The sequence below is a fragment of the Podospora pseudopauciseta genome, chromosome 1 (assembly GCF_035222475.1).
Source record: "Podospora pseudopauciseta strain CBS 411.78 chromosome 1, whole genome shotgun sequence".
Classification (NCBI taxonomy): Eukaryota; Fungi; Ascomycota; class Sordariomycetes; order Sordariales; family Podosporaceae; genus Podospora; species Podospora pseudopauciseta.
This window is the reverse complement of record NC_085892.1, coordinates 6829820-6857734: the sequence shown is the minus strand read 5'-3', so window position 1 is coordinate 6857734 and position 27915 is coordinate 6829820. Positions and strand designations below refer to the sequence as shown.

The 27915-nt window shown below is 54.7% G+C and overlaps 9 protein-coding genes across 9 annotated transcripts; 4 read left to right on the top strand and 5 right to left on the bottom strand.

Annotated features, from left to right (window-relative positions):
* Nucleotides 1–112: 112 nt before the first annotated feature.
* On the bottom strand, nucleotides 113–3992 carry AMD1 (AMP deaminase). The gene is made up of 2 exons (XM_062908467.1): nucleotides 714–3992; nucleotides 113–651 (listed from the first exon to the last, which is right to left on the bottom strand). The coding sequence occupies exons 1-2, from the start codon at nucleotides 3368–3370 to the stop codon at nucleotides 222–224; spliced, it is 3087 nt and encodes a 1028-aa protein (XP_062771572.1). The 5' UTR covers nucleotides 3371–3992; the 3' UTR covers nucleotides 113–221.
* Nucleotides 3993–4110: 118 nt separating this feature from the next.
* YEA4 (golgi uridine diphosphate-N-acetylglucosamine transporter) lies at nucleotides 4111–6629 on the bottom strand. Its single transcript, XM_062908466.1, has 3 exons — nucleotides 5292–6629; nucleotides 4886–5229; nucleotides 4111–4823 (listed from the first exon to the last, which is right to left on the bottom strand). Exons 1-3 carry the CDS (start codon nucleotides 5611–5613, stop codon nucleotides 4224–4226), a joined length of 1266 nt encoding a protein of 421 aa, XP_062771571.1. The 5' UTR covers nucleotides 5614–6629; the 3' UTR covers nucleotides 4111–4223.
* Nucleotides 6630–6707: 78 nt separating this feature from the next.
* QC763_118770 (uncharacterized protein) lies at nucleotides 6708–8111 on the top strand. Its single transcript, XM_062908465.1, has 4 exons — nucleotides 6708–7002; nucleotides 7079–7312; nucleotides 7377–7502; nucleotides 7555–8111. Coding segments are annotated over exons 2-4 (474 nt in total). The 5' UTR covers nucleotides 6708–7002; nucleotides 7079–7310; the 3' UTR covers nucleotides 7901–8111.
* Nucleotides 8071–9424, bottom strand: RPN10 (proteasome regulatory particle base subunit rpn10). Its single transcript, XM_062908464.1, has 2 exons — nucleotides 8799–9424; nucleotides 8071–8737 (listed from the first exon to the last, which is right to left on the bottom strand). Exons 1-2 carry the CDS (start codon nucleotides 9087–9089, stop codon nucleotides 8162–8164), a joined length of 867 nt encoding a protein of 288 aa, XP_062771569.1. The 5' UTR covers nucleotides 9090–9424; the 3' UTR covers nucleotides 8071–8161.
* On the top strand, nucleotides 8375–10951 carry QC763_118750 (uncharacterized protein; the record flags this gene model as incomplete). Its single annotated transcript, XM_062908463.1, has 2 exons — nucleotides 8375–9834; nucleotides 9888–10951. The coding sequence occupies exons 1-2, from the start codon at nucleotides 9699–9701 to the stop codon at nucleotides 10949–10951; spliced, it is 1200 nt and encodes a 399-aa protein (XP_062771568.1). The 5' UTR covers nucleotides 8375–9698.
* On the bottom strand, nucleotides 10517–12917 carry TMA22 (Translation machinery-associated protein 22). The gene is made up of 5 exons (XM_062908462.1): nucleotides 12221–12917; nucleotides 12028–12047; nucleotides 11611–11916; nucleotides 11215–11538; nucleotides 10517–11073 (listed from the first exon to the last, which is right to left on the bottom strand). Exons 1-4 carry the CDS (start codon nucleotides 12264–12266, stop codon nucleotides 11341–11343), a joined length of 570 nt encoding a protein of 189 aa, XP_062771567.1. The 5' UTR covers nucleotides 12267–12917; the 3' UTR covers nucleotides 10517–11073; nucleotides 11215–11340.
* A 1472-nt stretch (nucleotides 12918–14389) lies between these two features.
* On the top strand, nucleotides 14390–17467 carry QC763_118730 (uncharacterized protein; the record flags this gene model as incomplete). The annotated part of the gene is made up of 1 exon (XM_062908461.1): nucleotides 14390–17467. The coding sequence occupies one exon, from the start codon at nucleotides 14390–14392 to the stop codon at nucleotides 17465–17467; it is 3078 nt and encodes a 1025-aa protein (XP_062771566.1).
* Nucleotides 17468–18717: 1250 nt separating this feature from the next.
* QC763_118720 (uncharacterized protein) lies at nucleotides 18718–19254 on the bottom strand (the record flags this gene model as incomplete). The annotated part of the gene is made up of 1 exon (XM_062908460.1): nucleotides 18718–19254. One exon carries the CDS (start codon nucleotides 19252–19254, stop codon nucleotides 18718–18720), a length of 537 nt encoding a protein of 178 aa, XP_062771565.1.
* A 1998-nt stretch (nucleotides 19255–21252) lies between these two features.
* On the top strand, nucleotides 21253–27112 carry QC763_118710 (uncharacterized protein; the record flags this gene model as incomplete). The annotated part of the gene is made up of 5 exons (XM_062908459.1): nucleotides 21253–23005; nucleotides 23102–23197; nucleotides 23266–23915; nucleotides 23970–24093; nucleotides 24159–27112. Exons 1-5 carry the CDS (start codon nucleotides 22681–22683, stop codon nucleotides 27110–27112), a joined length of 4149 nt encoding a protein of 1382 aa, XP_062771564.1. The 5' UTR covers nucleotides 21253–22680.
* Between the last annotated feature and the right edge of the window lie 803 nt (nucleotides 27113–27915).

Sequence of the window (27915 nt, the reverse complement as noted above, 5' to 3'; positions counted from 1 at the left end):
AAGTGGGTGGGGGCATTTAAACAGAGCGCCACGTGCTCTTCCACGGGTCTGGAACCCTTTGGAAAAAAGGGGGGTGAACGGTCGCCCCTGAACACCGGACGATGTAAACATGGTCCAAACATGATGGGACCGTTGCTTTGAGATTCATCAAATTCTCTATCTATCCAGACCTTTCTTAATATTTATCCAGATGGTTCCCGAAGCCAAGCTCGGAAATTTCCCTAGTTACCGCGCCCCTCCTTGGAAGCATCTCTCTTAGAAGACACCTTCCGCAGCGCAGCGTCGTCACTCTCATGCATCGAGCTCTGCCTTGTGCTATCCCGCCGCCTCCGCGAAACAACTCCCGGGAAGTATCTCGGCTCATGACCTGAAATGTGTTCCTCCGAGCCGGAAACCGTCAATGGGGAAGCCGTTACTGGGCTTGAAAAGACCTGGGATTGTGCGCTAACTGCCGGGCTACCGGTCTCAACCCTGGCGGACTTACCAATAATGTTCGGGCCCTGAGCTTGCGAGGCGGGAGATGGCGCATGGCTCTGTTGCTTGGAATCCGCCGTGACAGTATTCTTGGAGGGCATTGCAAGGGACGCCACGCTCTGCGCGGCGGCATCCACAGCAGCCGCATTTTCAGCGATCGATGTGTATCTCTCCACCCTGACAGCAACAGGTCAGTCTCAACACAAACTTTGAGCATCCAAACAAGGCACAAAACTCACATTCTGCGCTCCTCCATTAGAGTGCGGTACCGGAACTCCTCTCTTCTATCAGGTACGTTGGTCTTCACCATGTTGCCCCCAGCACCCGGAATGTTGAAGTTGGGCCCTAACCACTGCTGCTTCACCGAGTACTCGTAGCCGCTCTGCTTGACAGAGTTCTTAGCCAGCTCGCACATATCGACCGGGCTCAGCTTGTAAATCTGCGCCGCGACAGCGTACTCCTCAATCAACGGTTCCTTGGTAAAGGCAAACTGAAGCGGGTCGTCGGTTGACAACGACACGTTCAATCCACGTTTGAAGTACTGGTAGAAGGGGTTCCTTTCGTAGGCCAAGAACAAGGCGTTGTTGCTGAGGGGCGACATGGCGATGCCGATCTGTTCGAGATAGAAAATGTACTGCAGCAAGGGAACCTTCCGGAGAAGCAGTCCGTGACTGATGCTGTGGCAACAGAGGGCAGCGGCAGCAAGATGCTCGCTGTCACCTGCTTCGCCGCAGTGCGGTCGGAGAACAAAGGTGTTGAAGCCCCGCCTCTTGCGCCAGACGTTCAGCGAGGTCATGTTGGCGAACAGATAGTAGATCCAGTAGCTGTAAGGAGGATTCTGCTTGCTATCCCACACCCGAGGGACTGGAAACTTCTTGAATAACCTCCTCTCGACCTTGCTTTCGTCATCGACACTATCGAATCCAATGACTCTTTGCAGGAAGACGTGGAGTTTGGGGTGACTATTTGGGTCTTTTGTGACTTCAAACAGAGGCCGGAAGATATTCACAACCACTTGTTCGAAATTTCCCATCAAATCGCTAGCCTTGTACACATCATACAGGCGAGGGATCTGAATGAGCCACCGGACATTGTGAGAGAAGAGCTTGTTGTCAATAACCCAAGCCGCAAGTTTGTCCCACTCGTCAAGCGACCGTCCGTAGATGGAAATGCGCCATTCCACCATCTGGTACTTGCTCGACTCCAAATCGGAGATGACCTCTTTGGTGATCTCAGCCAGGTAACGACCATTGATAAAGTTGTCCGTCTTCAAGAAGATGGTACGCAGTCGAGATTCGCCAATAGGGTTGTACTTGAGGTTGAACTTGTCGAACCGGTGGAAGGAGTCTTTGTGGGCGTGCATGTCCAGCGTGTCGATACTCAAATCATAGGCCGTGAGGTTGATACTTTCAAACACCTCCGCCAGTGTCAAATGCTTGCCATCTCTGTACAAAACGATCTCGTCCGGAAACTTCTTCATTTTGCTCTTGATGAACCGCAGCAGATGCTTCTGGTTCATACAAGCAGAGTGGTGAACGTGCGTGTCCACCTTTCTGACGTTGTAAAAGTCACGGTGAGGCACCTTTTTGCTGTCGGCGGTCTCCTGGTACTCGTTCAACAGCTGATAGAGGTTGAACTTGCCCTCCAGATACTGCAACCGCCGGAAGGCAAAGCTCTTGCTGGGGCCGTCCGATGACACGCTCGAAATCTCGTCGAGATCAAGGTAGTACTCTTTGATGGTAGGCACCTTGATGACAGGCGAACTTGTTTTGCTCGCCTCCTCGGTCTCATACACCTGGTAGACGCCGTTGTCATCAAGTCGGTATGTCATCTCGCTCGGACCCGGGAGGGGTAGCAAGTCATCCATGTCGAAATCCTCGCCAATATCCTGCCCGGGCTTCCGCTTACTCCTATATGGCTTTTGGGGAGTGTCGGGAATATCGAAAGATTGGTCGCTGGAACGCTGCTTATCTTTGTCCATGCTCAGAACCATGCTATTAGCCATGCTGTTGTAGGCGCTGTTCTGAGCCTTTGTGCTCCGGCCAGCCTTGTCTCTCTCCTCGCTCCACGCTGGCTCTGGGGGCGGCGGGTAGATGGGCCAGCTAGGGTCATCTTTGGGATTGTCCTCGGGGCCTTGATTAGATAGGCTGATGTATCTGTGACGAATATTCAAAATGTTCTGGATCCTTTGGAATATGGTGCTCAATTCCGCTGTGATCTGAGGGTCCGCGTCCATGTAGGTGCTGCTTCCGATACCCGCAACAGCGCCCGTGTTAAGGAGCATCTGCTGCTGAACCGCCGGGTCGATTTGATTCCCGGGAGCGCCCGCGGCGTTGTTGAGATTGGTGAAGCTACCGCGGCTTGGAAGGCTGCTCAAGCCAAAGTGACTCGGATCGCGCCTCGCTGCGCTGAGGGGAGGCTCATATCCAGATTCGGGCAGGATCGCCGGGTCGAGGTCTGAAAGCCTGATCCCGCTGGCGTTGTGCGCGGGGTTCTGGCCCAGCGCGGTATCGATATTGCCCAAGGTGTGAGACGTCCCCGAAGAAAGCAATGGGCTTCCCTGAGGGGAGAACTGGGTCTGTGTTTGCGTCTGCATGGTGCGGCTGTCCGTCTGGCTTCGCTGGTAGAACAGTTTGGCCTCTGACTGTGTCATTTGGCGTTCGGCAACGAGGTCGAAAAAGGCGGTCTTATGGGGCATGTCTCGGGGAAGCATGCCCTCCTCGAGCTCTGCATCATCCGCCCTGCGGACGTGGCCATCCGAACCAGGACTTTGGGCAAGTGAATCGGGTGCCCCGTGAGAGCGGCCATGTTCGTGTTGTTCGAGCAAACCGTCGGATTCCGTGTCACTCTGCCCGTGCCGGGTGTACTCCTCGTCGTCCGAATCGTTGGCCGGCATTTGTGTAGCTGCAAACCTGGGCGACGTCGAGTTTGACGACGGGTCATGCGAGAATGAGTGCTCTGTTCACTGCATTAACCGGCTGTTCCACGCGCGTAGACAGGTCACACTCAAGTTGGCATTTTGAGCGGTTGGCAAACGCAGGACTGACAGAGCCCAGAGCAACAGCGAGGCGTGGTAAGAAGCATTCCTAGGTAGCAAATGTAGAGACAAACTTACGGCACATCGTTGAGGCTGATCGTGGGCAAAAAGGAGGGGTAGAAAGCACAAGAAATAATTAGATACCGCACACTCTTGACTGACTTTTGACTGGCCGTTTTTCCAAATCCAAACCAGCTTCTTGAGTGCTCAGCTCCAGCCGTTGGTTGGATAATATATACAGGCGCCCATCAGGACCAATGTCTTGGTTGAGTCACCGCCCCCTCAACGAAGTCCTCTCCCTTCTTGGGCTCTGACACTTTTCACCTATCGTTTTAGCGATAAGGCAAGGCATGACGTACCAGGGCGAGGCGCTAATCGCCTGCCAAGCTCAGCTAAGAAGCTCTTTGTTCTAGCGGCTTAGCAAGCATGCATACCGACCCCAGCCGCCGCGGGAACCCCTGGATTGGAACGTTCAGGGTCCCACTGGGAGAAGGGGCACGGCGCCTTCCGGGCGGACTCATGCTCACAAGCACCGGCCCGAAACAATGTTGTTTCTCGGTATCAGTCACATGGCATCCAACCAGGAATGCTAAGTGGTGGCTGTTGCGCCCAACTGGGAAGGTGAACAAGTGGAAATCTCGGCCCTATATGGGGCCTACCATGTTTGTATCAGGTAATATCTACAACTGGGGCTTGCTCACAAAGCAGCTCCTCAGGATTTGGTCGGCGCGGTGCCCCTCCTGCTAGGCGGCTTCCGCTTTCCGTCCAAAGAGTACAGTCCTCCTGCGAAAAATACAATACAGGCTCCTATCAGCGTTCCAAACGCCAGCCGGTTTCCAAAGAGCCATATACTCAACAACAGACTGATCAACTTGCGAATGTTGAGAACAATTGTCACTGTCAGAGCCGAGCTAGCTGCAGCCAAGAGGTTGACGCCCCGAATGCAGGCATACTGCGTCAAGACGTTGAGCGTGAGGTAGAACAGCTGGCTGGGTATGTGTATCTTCTCGACAAGCCGTTGCAGGCTGGGTGAAAAGTTAGGATAGTCCTCCGGCGGGGGGATTGGAAGCGACAGCGGAGGGCTGTTGGCAAGCTTCATGAACTGTCTAATCAAAGACGGCAAGAATGGCAGGAACAAGGGGATCGAGAGAAGATGCGAGTAGAACATGTTCTCCTTCCACTGCGGGCCGTACATGCGGTACGTCTCTTCGGTGTAGAGGCCCATGATAGCAGAGAGGACCTGCGCGACGAACAGGATTGTGAGGCCAGTTACAAAGCTCGTAGCCCCGGCAGATCCACTACTCGTAGTTCCCTACATCACACATTAGCTTCATGTTCATGTCCATAGGACCCCGATAAACCGTGCCGACATACCTTGGTCTGCGAATCAGACCAGGCGGCAGTGATCACTCCCACAGTAAGCAAGAGCACAGCTGTCACCTGGATCCGAGAATATCTCTTGCCGTACAAGCTCCCAGCCAGCATGGTGGTGATGCTGCCTCCTGAGCGCAAGATGATGTGCACCGGTACAGAAATGTCATAGCTAAAGGCGTGGTTGTTGAGAACATTGATGGCGAAGAACAGTACAATGTTGACGAGCCAGCGGCGAATTGGGACTCTGTTGGATTTGAGGTAGAACGGCGGGCGTCTGCTGTCGAGTTGGGAGGGGAGACTGGTAATGGCGACAAAGATGAATTGCACAAAAGTCAACAAGAAACCTGGCCGCAGCGCAACTGTGTTAGTGCCGTCGCCCAATTGCCCATCAGAAAGTGAAACATACCGCTGTCAGGTTCCACCTTGATGATTGACTCGAGCGCAAAGACATTGGAGCAGCAGCCGCCAAAAATCAGCGACAGCATAGCTCCAACGGCCAGCCATTGCGGGATGGTCTCGATAAACATGCGCCCTGCGAGCGCCATGGCGCGACTGAAGACCGGACGGTTGTCATCGATGCCATACATCTCGGCCTTCTCGAGGGACGGAGCGGCGTTGATAACGCGGGGCGACGGTGCCGACAAACTGAAGCCCTTGTCGCCGCGATCTTTGTTGTTCGAAGGCGTTTGCTGCAGTTTATGCGGCGCCGGGCGACGACGGGCGGCCATGGCCAGGGGTTGTAGGCGGCGCGGGGGCCGTTACGACGAGCGCATACAGGTTCGGGAATATTGTTAACGGAGAATAGGGGGCTGACTCGGCCTTGCCCAGCTATGCGGATAGGCTGTAGCGATGCAAGAAGAGACTCTGCTGAAACGGCGGCCCTCGCACAAGTGCACGAGTGTTGGTTTGGATGCTGCCCTGTCGGCTGCTGACGGGTGGGCGAGGGCAAGTGATGGCGGGGCAGGCAGAGAAAAAAGCGAGTGTGTCAACGGCAGCGAGTGGAGAGTTGTTTGTTCTCGAGAGGGTGGACGGTGGACGGTGGACGGCCAGTTGTGTGCTGACACGATGTTGTGGTTCAGGTTCAGAGGAAACAAACTGGCATCAATTACTTCGGCTTTCTGCGGCGGCGGTAGCACCAGCATTAAAAACGCCAATCCCTCCCCTAAGTGGCCAGCATTTCCGCAGAGTCGCCCGTGCAGCCGTTGCTTAAATATCTCGTCGTTGCAGAAACCCAGGGCTACGTTACTCTGGTTTTCGAACTTCCATGTGGCCACAAGACAAGGCGACAAGCCTCCAGAAGCACGGTGGAGATGTTCCGCGATACCCACCGCCCGCCATGATCCATGTTAAGATTGGGCGGAAGCCTGACGCGCAAGTGCCCTGAGATTTCAGTGTGGCTTGCCATTTGCCGAGCCGGGATCTTTGCTGGCTTCCTTGGCTGAAGTCTCCCACTGAGGTCCCTCTGCAAGTCGTATTTGTGGTGGTGGGGTGCAGCTGGGAAGAATGCTTGAGATTGTTGAACCTGCATGCCCAGATCTTCGGCCGGTAGTTCAAAGTTCGATATCTGCTTCTTTGCCCGGGAATATGGATTGATGGTGTAAGTGGCTTGATGCGGGAGCATTCCGGCGGGTCTCGTCTCGTATGTTTCAGTGTCTTTTCGGCTTTTTATCAAGTCCGTTCAGGCGGGGGATGAGAATCCGAAGCCCGGGTTTGGTCTTGTTCGCAGATGCAAGTGACACATGGCATGTGAATTTCTGATATGATATGACCGTGGACAATGAGGGTCATAAGCATGCTCTGGCAAGCAACTGGCACCACTAGGAGAAGTACTAGTTGGTAGCCATCTCAACTACGCCTCCCCACAATGGTTGACTTAACAACTGGCAATTATACTTGGAGTTTTACCAGTACATGTCAAAGTCATACCTTTTACCTCCCTGTAGGTTGGAGATGGGTTGCCGTCCTATCCCCCGAAATGTGAGGCACCTGAGTTCTTCTTTTCATTTCACAGCAGTTTTACTGAGGGCATATATCGTAAACATATGCGCTCGCACAGAATGTGATGTCAGGTAAGGTAACTTACCTTGGATACAATTGGGAGCAGTCTTGAGCACTCTGTAAGTGAACCATGGAACATACGGCAGTGAAACGGCAGAACGGCCTGTTCAACCCTAACCCATCTCAAATCACAAGCCCCACAATGCTTGGCTGCGGCTACCAACCACAACAGGAGCTCACAGCTCATCATCATTCACCACTCACTTCATCAAACATTGTCAAGCAGAACGGTCACCTCAGCACAGCAAAAAACAATCCCATTTCATCAGCACCACTTTACAGAGCTACAAACTTAGCTACAAATACACAGACTCTCTGTAGCCCTTTAATTTCATGCTTTCCGTAGTACTGAAATGAGCCTGCCACCATGTGTGTCTCTCATAACCCACCCCCCTATTCACTACTGTCGCCATACTAACACTACATTCCCCAGGACCGTCTTCGCACTCATCATCATCAACAAGGCCGGCGGTCTCATTTACAACCGAACCTTCCACGAAGGGGGCCTAAACAAAATCAGCACCAACGACTATCTCGTCCTCGCTGGTACTTTCCATGGGTATGAGGCTGCCACTCCTCACTTTGTCCTTACTGACACCCATCACTTCAAGCGTCCACGCCATTACAGCCCGCCTCAGCCCCATCCCCACCCCAGGAGCAAACCGCAACTCGGCCTCATCAGCTGGCACCATGACCCGGCCGGAACCACCATCTGGATTGGAAGTCCTAGAGTCAGAAAACTTTCGGCTGCAATGCTTCACTACTCTGACAGGCATCAAGTTCCTCCTCTTCACCGACACAACACAAACAAACGTCGACTTGACCATGCGGCGGGTCTACGAGATGTACACAGACTATGTCATGAAGAACCCATTCTACCAGTTGGAAATGCCGGTGCGCTGCGACATGTTTGACAGGAAGTTGTTGTCGTATATTAGGGAGATCAACAACAGGTAGACAGTGTCTGCTGGTCAAGGGCTGGTGTTGGTCTGTCAGGTGTCGGATTCAAGCATGAGGAGTTATCAGGCGTTCATGGGAAACATTATGAGATCCACAGTGCGATTAGGGGAATTACTCCGCCGTTTAATGACAAAACAGATTTATTCTACAAGAAGAAGCCCTTCCGCTGGGGGCATAACCGCTGATTCTTTGGGAAGAGTGGATATCGTGTGCCATCACACATTCTGAGCGCGATTCGAAGCCATTGGTGCCCTGTTACTAAGAGGTGTCCATCTTATCATCATCCTTCTTGTTGCCACTAGGCTCTCCGTCTTTGCCCAGCAGAGGTGTTGACTCGTTCTCTTCCTTGACAGTCTCCAACGTGTTCTGACCAGCAGCCTCCGCCTCGGCACGAGCTGCCCTCTCCTGCCGGGCCTTTTCCTCTTCCATACTCATACGCAGAGCCAGCGCCAACTCTGGGTCAGCGGACGGGTCGACGCCGAACTCGAATTCCTCGGCAGCACTGCCACCAGCGCCGGCACCGCCTTGACTGGCATTCTCTCCAAGCAAAATGGGTGTAGCGAGAAGCTGATCGCTGAGCAGCTTGGAACTGGGGGGAATAACCTCCAGATGCGAGCCCTGGCCACTGCCCTTGACTATTTCGTTGAACGCCGTGAGCTTCTTCTGATTCTCCTCATCTATATCGCCAAACAGCACAAAGTCGACACTCGTGTTGGCCTTCTTCATCTTCTTGGCGAGCTTGACCAGGTCGCTCTCGATGTCTTCGATGGGGGAGCAGACAAACACGACGATGCGCGCCCGCTGGGATTTGTTTTGTCGGTGCTTGAGGGCGAGCTACAGAAGACACCATCGGTCAGTATTATGAGAAGTCGATCCTCACTGCGCAGCAACTCACATGTGCTACTTGAATACCAGTCGCAAGATGAGCGGATCCACGGATGTTCTTTTTCGTCCGATGCAAGCCTTCGAGGATCTTGCCTTGATCTACCGTAAGAGTCGCCAGAACCTCAGGGCCCTTGCCGCCCATGCTCATAAGACCGACCGACGACTCGGGGTTGCCCTGGATGACGTTCTGGAAGAGGATGTTAATGGCATCGCATTGCGCCTCGAACCGGGTTGGTGTGTAGTCGCCGTTCCTGCTGCTCTCGCTGTTGTCCACCACGATCATGACCGCCTCGAGCACCATGTTGGGCAGTTGGTTTGGGGTGTTGTCTGAATAAGGAGAAGCAAAATTGGATTGGCCGTAGTTTATCAGTAAAACACTGACAAAGGGAGATGGGCTGTGCAATTGTCGGGTGGTTTGAAGTTGAAGCTTCGAAAAGCAACTGGAAGTCAATGTGCTGGGGTAACAGAGCTCCCGCCTGCGTAAGGCGGTTCAGCCTGGAGACCGTCACGCCGACACCCAACCCTGGTCCAAAGCCTCAAGGTAGCGTCACCGATAAGGCCTCACACTGTGCCGCTATCAGCAGGTAGCGGTACCACCTGGGGATGCGCCTGGCTGACCCCACCAAAATTCAAGCCCCACAGGCAACCGTGCGCCCCCAAACACCTAGCTCTGGCATTTGTTTACTTTGCAAACGCGGGCCACTCACGTCAAAGATGGCGGGTAGCCCTTCCCACATTTCGACTGTTCACTCAACTCGCCCCTGACGGATCTTGTTTTGACCAGAATTTGGCACAGGACTTCTACAATTCAAATATTCTACGGACGAAATACTTGATCTATCTCCTACAACCGCGTTCATCAGCCTATTGCGCCGTAATTTCTTCCCAATCCGATAAAATCACAGAATCAATGTCGAGCGACAACGAAATGGCCATGGTGCCGACAGAAACGGCCCTAGACGGTCAAAGGAGTCCGATCAAGATGAGGAAAAGAGGTGTCACAGCCACGCAGAAGCAGGCTCTCATGGAGAACCTTCAACTCGAGAGTATGTATCCCACTGTTACTTGACGCGACAAACATAATTAACACCCCCCTCAGTTACCGAACGAGCCCGCAAACTCCGAACAAACTACAGCATCCACGCGCAAAGTCTTCGGACACGAATTGAAATACGCGTCAACCGCATCCCAATGTCCCTCCGAAAAATGAAGATGGGCGACTTGCTTGACAAGTACTCCAACCAACAACGACCCCCCGTAGCCGGCTACCTCAAAGGACCCCCCGTACCAGAAAAGGACTCCAACCCTTCCAAGGTCTACCCTCCCCGAGCAGGAGGCGTGACCTACCCATCCGCAGCAGCAGGTGCCCCGCCCAAGCGCCGCAGCCACGAGATGACCGGCGGCGACAAGGAAAACGAAAACGACGCGCTCGCTAACCCGAAGAAGCGTCCCAGAGCCGAGCAATTGCCGCCGCCATCGTCATCCCAGGCGCAGCCTCCTCCACCACGAAGCCAAAACAACAGCAACGTCCTCTCCCCCACCTCCTCAAACACCCGGATGGCCGGTAGATGCAACCCCACGACTACACCAGGCAACACCATCCGCTCGGGAATCGCCCGCCCAACGGGAAATGTCTCCCCGACCAAAGGCACCACGTCAACCTCCCACTCTTTACACAATACCATCTCCCGTCCCCCACCGTCCGTCTCCCGCCCTGGAACATCGGCTTCGGTCAGAAAAATGAACTTTTCATCATCCACCTCCACCACAGCCTCTTCCTCCGCAGTGAAGAGAAAACGCGCCTTGACAGCTGCTGCGCCTACCCCGCAAGCGGTAAGAACAACCGGTGCCAACCGGACTGGGCAACAACAACGAAGGATTAGTGGCACTTCGGAGTCTAGCGAGGCGAGCACGGGAACGGTGATTAAGAAGCGGCCGGCGACGGCGCCGGGGGAGAGGCCCCCGATCACGAAGGCGATGGCTGGGGGAAGTGGGCACGCAAAGAGCAAGAGTGGTGTTTCTGGGGTGGGAGTGGGGAAGAAGGCGGCGACTGTTGGGGCGAGCGCGGGGAAGAAGGTCGTTGCCGCTGCGGCGGCGGGAGGGAAGGTTGGGACGACGGGGAGTGCAGCGGGACGGGTGTTGAGGAAGAGGGCGCAGGTGTAGGGGAGATATGAAGGGGCGTGTTCTGTTCTGATGACGTTGTGTTAGTATTTTGGTATTATTTGAGGGCTTTGGGAGAATCCGGTGGTTGGTGGGCATTATCATTGCACGTGGCGTTTTGTTTTAGGCTGGCCGTTGGGTACAGGATAGTACAGTTCGATATGGGATAAGGGGCCATAGGATATAGCAGTCAAGGGGCGGGTTTGTGTGGTGTTTTTTTTTTTTTATATATATCCAGTTTTTTCCACCCGGTAGAAGGGGTTCATTCTAGCATGTCTTTGTTATTTTTTACAGCACCAACAACTATTTGGCTCTTTGAAGCACAAAAGAAACATCCTTTCCAGATTTATCTACGAAACTGAACCCAACACGCTCTCCATGTTTATCCTTGTTTAACCAGCAGCAGCCCCCTTCTTCTTCTTGTCTTCTACCAGCTCAATGTTATCCTCGGGCACATCCTTGTACTTTTCGAGGATGAACTCCTCAATTTCATCACTGACATCACCCTGGACTACGATTTCCTCACCGCCCGAGGGGGTTTTGGTGACGGACGAGCCGGTCGCGAATTTCTTACCAAAGTCCTTGGACACCTATTTTTTTTTTTGTCACTGTCAACATCCCCCTGCTTTCAAACATATATTAGGGGGGGGGAATAGGATTACCTTTTTCAAGTCCAACCCAAAAGCCTCCAGCCCAGAGACAGAGGTGACATACTTGCGCTTGTTGCGCTCGATCCGCTTGATGGTGACGACGCTGTTGGAGAGCCTTTCGGCCTGCTTCTGCTCGGCGGCCTCGGCTTTCGCGGCCTTCTTTTTGGCGTCTTTGGCGGCGCGTTCCTGGGCTTCAAGGGAGAGGGAGGCGGTTGCTGCGGAGAGGGCTTCGGGGGACCAGATCTTGGAGTAGAGGTCCGGGTGGGACTTTTCGAGCCATTTCTGACATTTGGCGGTTGTTCCGCCGTATTCGCAGTACTAAGAGACGGGGTGTTAGTTTGGGTTAAGGGGTGTCGCGTGATGGGTTGCGTGTTGGAAGAGATGGGCATGCGCAGGAGGAGGGGAAGGGTAGCGGGTGGCAGTTCGTACCTCGGGTGGTAGTGTGCACACTGGAGAGTATAGGTCAGCTATGGTTGTCTTATGGCTTGTGCTCGCGACGGCGGGAGAAAAGGGGTAAATAGGGGAGGTGGTGAGCATCGCGACAGCCACAAACAGGTGATGTCACTGTGAGGGACAGCTCCAGGATGGAGGGGCAGAATTGCTAAGAAACGGGGTTCCCTACCACCACAGTAGGTCACATGCCGGCTGGCAGCAGAGGTCTCGGCCATTACAGTTCGGGAGTTCTGACGGGTACAGAAAGCGAAGTTGGGTTTGATATGATAATCGCGAGGTTGTTATCGTGGATGTTCGCCTGAATGGACTGCCCCTCCTAGGAATTGGACTGCGGGGCTGACTCTGATGGCGGGGCACTGCGACAGGAACAAAAAGCAACGAAGCTGGAAGGGGAAGGCGGAGACAGAGCTCTCTGGCAGTTGATCTGTGGCAGAATTCAACCAATCATCGTTTGCAGTTTTGCATGTGAGCCCCGCATTATCTTTCAGCGGCTCGAACTCCAAAGCCTCGAAGTGATGGCGGCAAGCCGGCGCTTCCATCTCGACAATGTGCTCTTGTGCAATCTTCTATCCCTTTTCGGTACGCCTTCGAAGCTCCTTCCATGTCTGATTGACTTTCCGACATGATCACGAGTCTCAGCACACCGGCTAGCGATTAGGGAGATTATCACGGATCGACTATCACCTACCTTGGATGAACTCGAAGCTCTGCAGTCAGCATCACCCGTTCATCTCATGTCACCAGCGTCGCGCTCGATCACCACTGTTCGGCACTCGTCACTCATCACGATTTCTGTCACCGCTCACCACTATTTCGTACCACCAGCCGAGCATCTGAACAACAGGTCTGTGAGAGCGCAGGTGTTCTCTCAAGGTTGGCTCTCTGGCTGTATCTATTCTTACTCTCATCTTTTCTTATCATTGACAACACATATGGAAGCTTCCGGTTTTCGGTCATAAGCTGCATATATGGGATGGAGTAGCAGCACATCTGCCGAGTTGGCATTGCGAAGAAATGCAAGCAATCAGCCGACAGGAAACACACACCCAAAGTTCCGTCGAGATGGGGAGGTGTGGTAAGACAGCCAGGAACAGAAGATCTGGTGTTTCCTGTCACTCTCTATCTTGGCGCTCACGGCACTGTTGGCATTACATTGCCACATTCACACAGCTATTGTGCATCTAGTAGTGATAGCTTGGCTGGGCTGGAACAAAAGTGATGGTGATAGTGATCAGAGCTGAGCTGGGCTGGCGGGATGGGTTATATGCAAGTGCTACCAACCTTGAAGAAGCACCGGAGGCCGGCAACAAGCGTACTAGATGGGCGGCTGCGCCAACGGACCGGAGAGGAGGGCCATAGGCTATCACGTTATGTCGAGGGAGATCGACAGGTCGGCCGAGTGGCGCTCTCAGCGAAATGTTTCTTGGATGTGGTGTTTCCTGGCCACGACTGTTGGTCTCTGCCGTTTCACGCCGCCACGAAGCATCATGCGAAGGCCCATTGCGTGCAGCTTCGTCGACATGGGTAAAGGTATTGAGGTGAATGGTTTTTGTGGAGATGACGAAAAGGGTGGGTGGTTCATCTTGGGGGAAGAGGCTGTCGGGACCAATTGAGGGAGGACAGGCGCCGTTGTAAGCGCCCGCCTTACATCTGGCGTTGCACCTCTCGCTCTTATTGGCTACACCAGCTGCACTCTGTTCCTGGAACTGCCACCATCAAGACCTCATTGGCGCGCGCCTTGTCTTCGCATAGCATTTATCGATTCGTCGTCGACCTGTTCCTGTGGCCATGCGTCCGCTGATTCGCTGCCGCCGTCGATATTGCACTGGTGATGCTGCCGGACGCGTACTAGTGTGCCAATGTCGAGAGACACCCGCCAGACGGCAGCAAAGAAGCCGTCAGAGATGCCGGTTCAGCGTGCCATCTGCGCTTCTCTGACCGCGGTCACACCATGTCGATGACTCGATCTGTCAGTCCCATCAACGTGGCGGGAAGGAAGCCATCGAATCTTGCCGTTAGCCGCCTCGGTGGGTATGCATCTCGATCCCATGTCGTTGGTGTCTCTTTGGTGGAGGGCTTCTTATAATATCTCGCTTTCCGGTCACCTGGCTCCGTTGGCAATTTGGAGTCTTCCCCATTCTCTTCTCTACGCCTCTTGCGCACTTACATTATAGTGCTTCGTTGACCGAAGCCGGTCCTGTCTTTCACACCATCTTTCTTAATTAGTGTTACATTTCCGGCGCAGGTCGTCTTCCGGCTTACCTGACAGAGTTTATTTTGCGTGTTTGTGCCACGCTTTTTGGAATATTGGATCCTACCAACGATACCAGTTACCATAATGTCCGACCAAGTTTTGCTGCCCCAGGTTGCGTACCGGCCACCCTCCCCGCAGGGTCGGCGGAGGCCGGCGCGGACACTTAATCCTATAATGGAGGAGCCAGAGCACTCGAGAGACTCGTTCGCCTCGAGGAGGAGAAGGAACGGGCCTTCGGTTGAGAAGATTGAACAGTGGCTTTCCCCCATGAGCGACCACTTCCCCACACCAAGAGGAATGCACTTTCTGGCCGCCCCGATCCTGCCAGCTACACCATCAGTCCTCTCCCAGGCAACTAACGAGAGCGAGCCCGAGCTCGATAATGACGACGTCAGCTCCGAAGCTTCATCATCAAACCCATCCTTCCAGTGGAACCACAACAGCAACAACCGAGAGAGTATCATGACCGATGTCACCGAGTTTGATGATCTGTACGATGTGTCCGATGACGAGATCCGACGAAAGCAGCGTCTTCAGGCAAACGGTATCGGCCGGCAACGGAGCTCCACCCGGAGCTCAAGGAGTTCAAGGAACCTCAAGAGATCATCCAGGGCCTCCCTTGAGTTTCGCCGGTCATTGACCCCTCTTGTGATCCCAGAGGAAGCCCAGCAAGCCGCGAAGAAGGTTTTGTCGCCCATCCCACCAACACCGCCATCCGCTGTTGCCATGTCACCAGCTATCATGTCACTTATGGAACTGAGGCAAAGACAAGATACTCCCCGCGTCTCAGCCCCACCATCTCTCGACGGCAGCATCAACTCGGAGGAAATGGCCGCCATGTCAGCACCACCCACTCCCGTGGTTGGTTCTGAGTATGGTGCCGATGAGGAGTGGTCTGGAGTTCGTCTCCAGCCTGGTGCTCTCGAGACTCTCCAGGCCCTCGCTGGTGACGAATCAGCGTTTGCTGAGCAACCCACTCAGGTTATTGAGGTGCCACAAGAGATGGCTCAAACCCGCAGACAGCCTCCCCGCATCATGACCAACTTGAACCGGGCCCCATCAGCAGCCCGCCTGTCTCTTGCTGATCTCAGCAAGCTCGAGATTCCATCCCCAGGTGGCTTCTTTTCCGAGCTCTCGTCTGCCAGCCGGCAAACATGGCACGCTGAGAAGAACACCGAGGAAACCGATGAGGGCCAACCCCCTACTTCTACAACCGCTGAGAATTTTTACAAGATCCCATGGAGCCGCGACAGAGTTCCTCCCCCACCACCCAGGCCACTGCACCTCGACAACCTGCCATCAGCCATCATCGAGCGTGTTGTTGAGTTCCCCGAGACCCAGGGCCAGGAGGACCTCCCGACAGCCATTCGCATTGAGCCTACCCCAGTTCCTCTTACTGCTATTAGAATTCCACCCACTCCTAGACAGTCTGAGGCCACTGCTTCCGAGACCGCTGTTGGCGAGCCCAGCTCACCAATCGTTGTTACTGAGATCATTGCCGAGCTTGACCGTGACTATGTCGCCAAGCAAGAGGAGAATGTTGTCTCCCACGCTGGCCGCACCCAGATGTGGCTCATGGCTCAGCGCGCCTACCTTCAAGGTGTTGCCGGCTTCTCTGATGAGGCCGAGGAGCAAGAATCTGAGGCTTCTGAGCACGAGTCCGAGGCCGAGGACAAGGTCGAGGAGCCCAAGGTTGAGGCTACCGAAGAGGTGCCCCTGAAGAAGTCCAAGTCCGTCCGCTTCTCCGCCCTTCCCCTGGACAACTTCCCTCAACCCCCCAAGAAGCTCCCACCCAAGCTCCTCCGTCAGGAGTCGGCTTACTACCGCGCCTTCACCGACTTCACCGTCCGCTCCTGCCACACCGACGCCTTTGTCCACCGTCAGCCCCGCTTCGAGGCTCTTCAGGCCCAGCGCATTTCCCTCAGAGATGCCCACCGCAACCAGCTCCTCGGAAAGTACCAGCTCTCCGTCGTCCCTCAGTCCGCCAAGAAGCGCATGAGCACCAACGTTGTCCGCGGCGATGACAACCTCATTGACGACCCTGAGAAGCTCCGCGCCGACAAGGAAGCTGACGCCCTCAGCCAGATGCACATGTCCGCTTGGCACGTCGCCGCTACCAAGCAGCTCAACGGCGGCAGGCTTGTTTCTGCTCCCGTCGGCAAGCGCCTCGCTCGTCAGTCCACCTTTGCCCCTGGCACAGGCAGCAATGGCCTCCCCCGTGACCGGGCTAGAATCCTTGATCTCGGCGGCCAGGGCGCCTGCGACTGGGCCTGGCATGCTGCCCTCCAGTTCCCCAACTGCAAGATTTATACTGTCACTACCAAGGCCATCCGTCAACTGTCCAACTCCAACATCCGTGGCCCTCCCAACCATAGGCAGGTCGCGGTGGAGAGGTTGACCAAGCTTCCCTTTGCGGACAACCAGTTCGATCTCATCTCCGCTCGTGAGCTCCATGCTGTGCTGAAGATGTCGGGCGAGAACGGGGTGGACGAGTGGGACGCCTGCCTGGCCGAGTGCATGCGTGTCCTCAAGCCAGGAGGCTACATCGAGTTCAACCTCTTGGATGCCGACATCATCAACGCGGGAGAGTTGGGCAACGCCAAGGCGGTCGAGTTTGGGTTCGCGCTGCAGACTCTGGGATATGACGCCCGCCCGACAAAGAACTTCATCTCGAGGCTTGACAAGGCCGGTTTCGAGGATGTGAGGAGGGCGTGGGTTGCTATGCCGGTGGGACCCAAGAAGCTGCCCAAGCCGGTGGTGAGTGTCGGTCGGGATGAGGCGGGCGGGGAGGAGAGGGAGGTTCTTCGGATGGAGGCGGTGGTGAGTGGGTCGAGCGATAATATTGCTGCTGTTACCGGGTTGGTTGCGGGGTGGAGTTGGGAGAAGTGGCTGTTGAGGGCGGAGATGGAGAGGGCGGCGGGGGAGTTGAGGTTGGCGGATACGGTTACGCCTGGGAAGGCGATGAAGGAGGCGGGGAAGATGATTGCTGATGTTAGCGCTGTTGTTGAGGAGGGGAGGGCGAAGGGGAGTTTGTTTAGGTGTTTGAAGGGGTATGCGAGGAAGCCGGTTCCTAGGCCCAAGGTGGAATTTGCGGATGAGTTGAATGAGTTGGATCGGAGTGGGAGCATCAGAATTTGCTTGGATACCGAGAGCCTGTATTGAGTGCATGATGTGATGATGGGTGGAGTTGGACGGGTTGGGTTTATGAAGGGACGAAAGTGATGATTGGACATCATCGTGGACGCATTATCGTCGGTCACAGACGAGGATTTCACTTTGTTCAGATGTACATACATATATATATATATATACCTGCTACACATATTGTTTGGGGAGGATGATGATAAGAATTATATAATAATATTGGGGGCGATTTATTCATCTGCACTGCGCTTGCCACTGGTCATGTGTTCCGTGTGTCCGCCTTCATGGATGGATGTGTCATGCTAGACATGATGGTCAAACCATCCACTAGAATCCGGTGGTCACATCACATTCCCTTACACTCTCATCAACAGACTTTGATGTCATGATGCTCTCTCTCTCTCTCTCTATAACGTAAATAAACATCCCAACAACGATCCGTCTTGGTTCAGTGTTGGAGGCCAATTGAGTATGCTCGCTCGAAACCAGATAGAAAAATGCCTGGCTCATCACCATTCCTCATGACAGCTCATCACCGTTCCTCATGACAGCTCATCACCGTTCCTCATGACAGCTCATCACCAGGCCCATCATCATTGCCCCATCCCCCGCCATAGAAATCCGACCAGAAAGAAAAACCCAAATCTATCAAGAGAAGCCAAAACCCAAACTTTTCCCCGTCCTTCTATGTACCAAACAAGAGAGCAATGAATCGAGCAATGAATCGAGCAATGATCTATCCTCCCTTCGCAAACGCGTTGTGATATTCACCCCCTTTCCTCCCAGTTTGCCTTTCTATTTTCCTCCTTCTAGTTCCCCAACCCCTTATACATCCCACCATCCAAGCTTCCGACCCCCCCCCCCTCCCCCCCCCTTGTTGCGTGTATTTCCCTTCCCCCCTTTTCCTTCCTTTTGTTTCATTTTTTATTCTCTTTCTTTCTTTCTTTTTTTTTTTTGTTTTTTTTTTGGGCCCATCGACCCTTTTTTTGTCCTTGTATCTTTTTCAATTTTTTTTTAATTTTTTTTTTGATGTTTTACTTTTTCTCTCCCCTTCGCCGTCCCTCTGCCTCTTTTCTTCCCCATCGCTCCCCTCCCTTCTTCCCCGCCCTTCCCCCCTTCACCACCTCATCTCACCTCACCTCACCTCACCTCAAAGATGAGCCCCCATAAATCCAAACGTCACCTCCCTCCCGAAACTCCCCCCCACCACCTCCCCCTCGGAACCGCTGCCGCTGCCGTCCCAATCCGACACCGGCCAGGAGGAGCACCTAGCGCAGTAGCTCCCCTTTCTTGCGCTGACCGAGCTCACGAGCGAATCCCTCTTGGGGGGGTGCATCACGGCAGGACCGAAGGAGTTGCGCCAGCCTACTGGTGATGTCGGGATGGGGATTGGGATCGGCCGCGTTGCCGTGGGCTGCTCGGCGGGGAGTAGTGACTCCTGGACGAGTTGCTGTCTTGTCTCGGGGGTGGCAGCGGGGAGTTGCGGCTGGTGATCCTTTGGGGTCTGTTGTCTGGTGGTGGTGGTGGTAGTAGTGGTGGTGATCAATGTCGAGTTCTGGTAGTGTTGCTTGGTGGTGTAAAAGGTAACCAGGATGCTGACAAGAATGGCTACCAGGACGAGGAGGGCGAGGCTGAGGGGGCTGGCTGGAAGCCAGAGGAGAAATTGGAAGGTATCCATGGTGGGTGGTAAGTGTTGATGTAAACCATAAAATTGGTTGAGTGCTGATGTGACGATAATGTGAAGAACGAATGTAATGGACAGAGGTGAAGGCGAAGGGGAAGCACATTCTTTTATTCTGCATCATCAGCAACTTGTTCACTGCTACTACGTCAACCCGCAACCATAGCAATTACGGACACACCGCCAGCCTGACGCCAAAGGGGAATGGCCTGGTAGCTTTCCTGAACGTCGGCCAGGGGCTATTGCCCTCCAGCGCGTCCTCAGGCTCATACAAACCAGTCTGATGGTGGTGGCACGGGCTTCGAATGCCTCGTCGACGACGCCATCGCTTCCCATTACGGGGGAAAGGGGCTGTTCGGCTGCTACAGGACCGTCATCTCTCAACACACCAGCCACAGTGGAAGGTACCAGCCATCGGGCTCGTCATTACCGGCCCAGGCGCGCGTGAACTATGATCAAAGGTCAGATGCTTGGCAAGAGTTCTACGAGGGGGCATAGGGCGACCCAGCTGGGGAAAGCTGAAAGACAGGCGGATGGTTCTATCCCCAAAACGGACAGGCTGTGCACTGGAAGCTTGGGAGGCCTGACTGAAGAGGGGAAAGAGGGGTGAGGGGAAAGCTTGTGCCACAGAAGCACAACTGGTGACGACTGGTTTGTGGCTGGGCAATAAGAGCAAGGGGACGTGAGCGGCCATGAGCGGGCGGCTAGAGCATGGAGGCGGGGGGCTTGCACCAGTGAATGATAAGAGCTTCAACTCCTTGGTTTGTGGTGGAGGGTGGTAGATAGCAGCGATTCGGCGAGCCTCTCATCGAGGAGGGCCCATGTGCTGCTGCTGCAACGCACACAATCTAGTGACTTCTAGGGGGTCCTTCCCAACTCGGAACATCGGAGCAGCCGCCTCTTTGTCGGCTGTCCGGTCTGCCAGTATCAGGTAGAGGGACGGTGAAGCTCCGATCAATGCTGCGCAAGCCTCGATAGGAGGTGATGTCTCGACTGTCTCTTCCCATTCCACTCGTGAGCCATGCTCTGCACTGACGGTGCCGGTGCCGGTGCCATGCGTTACACTGCTCAAGCACGCTGCAAGTTTCCCATCACATAGATTGACCGGACCATTGTCCAGTCACTCCAACGAAAGAGAGACACGGCGATACGGACTAGGTCCTTACCCCACCCGCCTCACTCTTCGTCAGTTACCTGCCATTCGGCCCGTACCTGGCAGAGTTTGGCAGGATGACATGCTGGAGAACCGGGTGTTGCCGGCGACGACGTCAAGGTTGAGGAACGGGATTGAATCTGGAAGCGAGGGTCGAACACCCTGATTCTTCAAGAAATAAAGTGGATCTGGGTTGCGGGAAAAGCGTTGGTGACAGCCGGTTCGTGGGACGGGCCTCTCAGAGCTGCAAGAGCTGCAAACGCCAGGCGGATGGCACGGGGACCAGCGACTCTCCCCTCGCAGCACGCACCCGATGTCACGCCGTTGAAAAAACGTGGAGCCCAAAGACCAGGCGCTGCGGCTCTCGGAGCGAAAACAAGCGGCAGAGCAGACGTTGCTGAGGGGAGAAATGCGGGCCTGGGAGCCGGCACCAGGATTCCCATGATGCAAGCAACAGGATGGCGCAATAAGCACTGGCCAAGATGCATTGGCCAATGTCAACCTGAGTCAAGAAACTGGGGAACCGTGGCTTGGACGAACGAAGGTTGGCTTAACGTTGCCTGTATGCTGGGAGACTATTGCCTGGAGATGCGGAGTAGGTGCTGGCAGTTGCTATCGCGCGATATGACTGTCATCGTAGCAACCCCAGTCTGCACGAAGGGGCTGGCATGCAAGCCTTGCGAGGGACGAACAAGACAATCGAATCAGCTGACGGGCCAGCTGCGGGCGACACCACCGTCTTCCTTCCTGAGAGCAGCAAGTGGACGGGCGGGCATCGAGGTTGTATTCTCATGTCGGCAAAAGATACCACCTGCATCGCGGCCACAGGATGCCGTTCGGCTTCTAGATTGGTTAGCACATACACCCTACATGGGACTACATGCCATGTACCGCGGCGCGGAGTGCGTGACATATAGAGTACCTGACCTACCTCCTCTTGCTCCTCCCGCCGGACCAGCCAGACGTGCCGCGACATCGCTTCGAGACCTCACTCGAGAGAGAGAGGCTTGCATACACCGTCCAGTCTGTTGCCAATGATGACGGGTGTCTCAAGCAGGTCTGATCTGATAGTCCGTCCATCCAGCCTGGGATTCGCGGGTAGGATGGAGATAAATGCAACGGCGCGCGGGGGGGAGGCCTAAGAAAAGAAACTAGAACCTGGAAGACAAGAAGGAGGTGAACTGGAAATTCCGTCACACAGGTCAGCTCATGTTCCAACGGTCTTCTGGACCCCGGCTCTGCATCGCATCCAGGCTATTCCCACCCCGGAAAAGCACCGAGAGCTCGAGCCCTAGCTTACCCTGGCGGGGCGTTGAGGCGTCCAGTCTCAAGAGTTCCCCTCGTGCGGAGAGGGCGGGCTGCGAGACGAAATCGTGCGTTATGCTTGGACAGTTGCGAGTGTGGGTGAGCTGGAGACGGGATGGGCTACACAAAGGGCAGCAGGTGCAGCAAGAGGTGCAGTTGATAGAGGAATCAGAGGAAGGAGAGAGAGAGAGAGAGAGAGAGAGAGAGAGAGAGAGAGAGAGAGAGAGAGAGAGAGATTCTAGGTGATGGAGCAGAAACACAAGGCGGTGGCCGGCACGGGAAGGCTTGGCTAGCACCGGGGACTAGAAAGGGCAGCTAGAAAAAGGAAGCTATCTAATCTGCCGCCTCGCCCTTCTGTAGCAGAAGCAGAGGTCCCTGGACGACAGGCAAAAACAACTTGACCATGTTGCGCCCCACTTCCCCAATTGACCCTTTGACTATGGTTTAATAATACCCCAAGTGAGGAGCAGCGCGTATCCATCGCCAAAAAAAACGACTCGGTCGTTGGGCTGTCCTTGACAGCTTCTACCTGGGTTCCGTTTGACAGACATTGACAGCTCCGAGTCCGAGCCCGAGCCCGAGCCCGTCTGTCTTTCCAGTTCTCCGGATACCTATCAGCCATCAGGCTGCCAGGCCCTGCCTCTCTCCCACAGAGTCACAGCTTCACCTCGCCCTGACCTGCCCTGGCCTGCCCTGAGCTAATTTCACCTTCCACTGTGCCCGCGCGCACTATGGCCTTGTGATGCATCTCAGCGCCGTTGAATCGCCGCCACAACCGTCCTACCATGTTGCGCAAACCGGCCCGCCAGAACCTTTGTCATTGACGCACCAAGAGCCTTGATCGGAGCTGGTCTGTGGATGAATAAACACCCGCTGCTGCTGGTGCCGCCACCACCGCCTCCGCCTCCGCGACACGGTCGCCGAGAGCATTTTCCGGCCTCCGGCTCGGTGTTTTGTGTGAACAACCTGAGCACAGTTTGTGAGAGAGCACAGAGCAGAGAGCCTCGCTTCGGCATCAACTGCCGTGCCGTGGCTGCGTCCGTGTCCAACCCCTAGCCTTCCCCGACGCCGCCGCCGAGGGGGCCCGACGCTATGGCCGCCGACAATATCGCGCCGCTGCCGCTGCCGGCATCTTCGTCTCGGCCCGAGCGCAACTCGCTCTCCGTACCACCACCGCCGTCGTCTGTCCTGGCCGCACCTGTTGGAGCTGGAGGTGCCCCCCATCACTCTCCTCATCCAGCGCCTCAGTATGATCCGTCGTTGGATCCCACCATCAAGCACCTGCTGGATCAGCAGGCCGAAATTCAGGCCAAGCTAGCTGTCCTGCTTCCTCAGAAATATGGCCCCAACATCAAGGTCGAGCTTGAAATGCTGCGGCATAAGCATCGTGTACTGCGCGCGTATGCCGACGAGAACCGTGAGCCACCCTCATCCCCGTCCACCGTGGCTTCTTTTCTCCCCGGGTTGTCCAGTTGTTCCAAGTCTATCTCGTCTAATGCCAACCTTTCGTCAGAATTATCCAACAAAATCCCTCTCCTGTCTGAAATAGAAGAGGCCCGAACGTTGCAGTATAACTGCGAATGCATCGAGGCAGCCTGTCTCGAACAGGGTAAGTCACGTCTCTGGCTCCATTGCTCTGCCTACTCGGAGGGTTGACTTGAACTTTTTATCTGGTAGGCGTGGACCTTCAGGACCCTAGGTTTCTTGACACCCTCAAGTATCATTATTTTCGGGATCAAGCGCCGGAAGGGTATGCTGCATGGCTGGACAGGAACGTTGCCCGCTTCGACCCAGTTGTGTCTGCAATGAGGTTGAGGGATAGCGTACCTCTAGGTTTTCGGACTCACCACTCCTACAAGTGTTGGGACGAGAGGTGTATGCACTACATCTACGGATATCCTCTTCACGATGACCGAGATCAACACTCGAGAGAGCATGTCTCTCTCCAAAAAAGAGACTCGGGTCTCTCAGTCAGCGGCACACCACCGCTTGTCTTCCCCGAGAAGACCAACCGAAATTACAGCACCGATTACAGCAAGCAGCCATCTCCTTTGTATCTACCTCGTCCAGGCCCCAACATTCAGCTTGCGCCAATAGCAACAAACAGTCAACCTCCGGCAAAAGACCACCGCGAATCGCTAAGGAGCTATTCGTTTGTACCCGAACATCCGGCAGGCCCTCGTGGGTCAGTCGATTCCGAGGTCGATCCCTTGCTGCCACCGTTGAAGCGCAGTCGTGTGGGGCAATCGCGGTTGGAATCAATTGGTGAGCTGCGGCTGCTCCGGGAGGTCGGGCCATGTCTTCGATGTAAAGTCTTGAAAAAGGGGGTGAGTGCGCTACTGCCGACTGAGGATTCGTACTTTGTTCGCTGACCGTCTTAGTGTGACTCCAATGATCCATGCGGACTTTGTCCTGAACCAACAGCCCCGTCAGACAATGATTTTTGGAAAGCTCTGGGCTGTCATCGAGGACCGCTCGCCAACTTTACGGAGACTATGCTTCCCAGTATGGCTCTTCTTCTTTGCTGATTTATCTTGTCAAGCGGCTGTGAAGCTAACACTTGTCTTCAGCCGCCGTTTCCCCTCGACACACGCAGACTCCCATGACCTCCCCACTTGCAATTCGCCGAAACATGAACGAATTTCTCGAACGATCATTCGTCATTGCACCGGAAATCGCGAGGATGGTCAAGGATGATCTGGACTTTGATGATGGTTTTTGGTGGACAGAAGATCTAGCCAGCTTACCTCCATCCAACCCAACGCTGGCATCATTCGGCAAAGAGCCCGTGGACCGCCCTCCACCGGTCCTGACCGTATTGGCAGCAAGCTGGAATATGAGTGGCACCTACAACTTTTGGCAACTTCTCAAAATGAGCGGCGTTCTCTCGGCAAGCAGGGAGTCGGAGGCGGTGACATATCCAGTCCTGTATCGGGCCAAACTACTGCTTCGAGAAGCGCTATTTTATGACCTTCAGCTGCCCGACCCAGCTATCCACGGCGAGCCAAGCAGCTCGAGCACCCACGTCATATTCGACGATGCCGATCTCTACGGACGTTTCCAGTTGCTTTACAATTGCATGACGCAGTTCCTGCACTCTCTCGATACTCAGATGATGAGATCCAACACGCTGGACCCAAAGACTTGGCTCGCAAGCTTCTTTTCACTCTGCATCTTTAGCATCGTCAGAACGTTGCTTGTGGACAGGGCCGCACAAGCACGCGTTAACTCGCCCACAGAGCCTGCCACATCGGCCATGCACGCAGTTTACAAAGCTCTGGTTTGCATCTTCGCAGCCTCTACCACCATGTTACTAGATGGCCACGAATCAGAGCTGAACAACGAAGACCGCGAGCTACTCGCTTCAGTTGGGGCGTTCCTAGGAAGGAACTCTTGGGCGGAGCGTGGTTTGACAAGTACGAAAGACTTCTTGCTGTTTCTCGGGAGCGGAGAGATTGAGGGCAATGTTTACCATGGGTTTTTGAAGCAGCGGTCATCACAAAGGCAAGGATCCTTCGTCCTACCCCCAATCGCCAAGCCTGCGGAAGAGCCGCGGAAGCCGCTGCCAGATATGAGACCTCTTGCCCACCCGTGGGGCCCCAACGTCCCCGGACAAGCCGACAGGGATATTTATGTTTTCAAAGGAGAGCCGGACCGATTTCCCACATCACCACAGTCTATGGATATGGGTAGGCGCCACACCGTTGCCGAAAGCCCAACGTTCCCCAGACAGGCTGGTCGTGGGCTGACCTCGCCCATCGCGGCACCGAGGCTTCGACCATCATACCAAAGGCCGCCTTTGCGGAGAGTATACTGCACGAAATGTAACGAGTACCCTGAGGGTTTCCGTGGCGAACACGAACTGAGAAGACACAACGATGCCAAGCATGCTGCTCTGGTCAAGAGATGGGTTTGCACAGAGCCTCAGGGCCCACCTAATTCACCCCAGCCCGTGATACCTCTCTCGAAATGCAAGGCCTGCGTGACCCAAAAACGCTACGGCGCCTACTACAACGCAGCAGCGCATCTGAGACGAGCTCACTTCAATCCTCATCGTGGCGGTAAAGCGAGCGGGGATTGGCCGCCGATGAATATCTTGAAAGACTGGATGCGGGAAGTACGGCAGTCGATTGACGTACAGGATCAGGACGACGCGTCCAGTGGAGAAGACGAGGGGCATGATTACAAGAACACCCATGACTTTATCTCCCCACCTCGGCGCCGCTCACCACCGGTTCTAGAAGCACCACGCCTAGCCCCTGCGCCTCCTCCACCACCGCCGGCACACTTGGGACATCCACATCCACACGGTCTCCCGGTACCCTCTCAGCCGCTGCTGGCCCCTTCGTTCGGCCCGATGGCTCATGCTGGGCCCCTCGGCTCTCTCGGCTCAGTAGGGGGTCCAGTTGGCCCACCACCTATGATCATACAAAGCTCACCGGGTGCCTACATGACACCGACCCCGGTCCTCAAGAGCAACGACGAGTCACAGCTCACACCTACTTCGGCATCCTCCTCCGTCCGCAACCGCTGCCCCCATCCAGAATGCGGTCGTGTTTTCAAGGACTTGGCAGCTCACATGCTGACCCACATGGAGGAACGTCCTGAAAAGTGCCCAATTGAGACCTGCGAGTATCATACCAAGGGGTTCGCGCGAAAATACGACAAGAATAGACATGCCCTCACACACTACAAAGGCACCATGATCTGCCCATTTTGTCCTGGTGCCGGGACATCCTACGAGAAGGCCTTCAACCGGGCGGATGTCTTCAAGCGTCACTTGACAGCCGTGCACAACGTCGAGCAGACACCACCGAACAGCAGGAAGCTCATTTTGACATCTGGGTCCGCGCGAGCCGGTGCTGCCGGGGCAAAGTGCAGCATTTGCCAGAGCCAGTTCGCTACAGCCCAGGAGTTTTATGAGCATTTGGATGACTGTGTGTTGAACGTCATCGTTCCTTCTACGCCAAAGACGACGGGCGGCGGGGGTGGGAACACCAGTGAGAGGAAAGATTCTGTTGCCCGGACGCCGACGACGGCAACGGAGAAGGGCAAAGAGCTTGAGCACGATTCACATGTTCAACTGGATGTCGACATGGATGAAGACTCCCGAAGAGGCTCCGAATACAGCGACAGGGCATCTGTTGTTCAGACCACCCGCGAAGAACGCACCCAACTGTACCAGCAGGAGCCCAGCACTCGGGTTTCATCGGCACAGGCTTCTCCAGCTCCTTCGTCGATCCAGACCTCCAAAACCGAGCCATCTGGGCAACTGCCCAACTCACACGCCGATCACGAATCAGAGATTGCTTCCGAGATCCAAGTCGCCGTGCCGCCCCGGCCATCGAAGGAGGACGCGATGGACGTAGTGGAAGAAACGAACGGCGTTGGGGCTGGCCAGCCACAACAGCAGAAGTCAGAGCCCCCCGAGTTGTCACTAGAAGTTAAACCATACCAAGCCTTGCGTCGGCCGGAGGTGACGCTTGGATCGCCGGTCCCGCCGGATGCGATGGATACGGACTAAATCTTGCCGGCTCCTATTACATCCATTTATTTCAAATTTTTTTTGGTGATTCTGGTCTAAAAAGATACGGGAGATGAGTCCATGACTTGGCTAGAATGAGAGGGATGGAGATATCTACTTTTTATGTTTCAACGGGGAAAGTGAGATTTTATAATGATGACGGATTTATGTCTTTTATTCTACTGTCATTCATAATTTTGGAAGGGGGAAGGAGAGGTCTTTCGTGATTTATGTGTAAAATATATATATATATATATATATATATATATATGAGGGGTTGTTTCTCTGAGCTGTGTGGTCAGCTGAAATGGTTATATTTATCTTCTTTGGATTCTCCTTTTCTTTAAACAAACATCTCTTTCCAGAGGGTGTAGTTGATGTGTATGTTGGGACCACATGAGGCCAGAAGGCCCGTTCTTGTGAAATCGCCATCAGCTGCCTTCTCGAATGTATATCAAGCACCAAACAATGATTGGCAACCGAGGGGTCACGGCATGGGGACTCTCTCTATCACCTGGTAGGACTCTGCACATCTGTGCTGTGATGCCATCGCAACCATGGCAAATCCACAACAACAGCATCCACCACCAACCACCTTGAGGGGAAATCCCCTCAATGCTGTGCACACCACACCTCCTGACAGCGAGACTGTACACAAGCTGTAACCGACAGGGCGAAACCGGAACGAACCTCCATGCTGTGAAACTACACTGGGGGCAGAACAATAGGGTGAACCATCGATCGAGGCAGACACCAGAAAAGCGAACACGCGACACCTTACCTTATACCACGTTTGTGGTGAT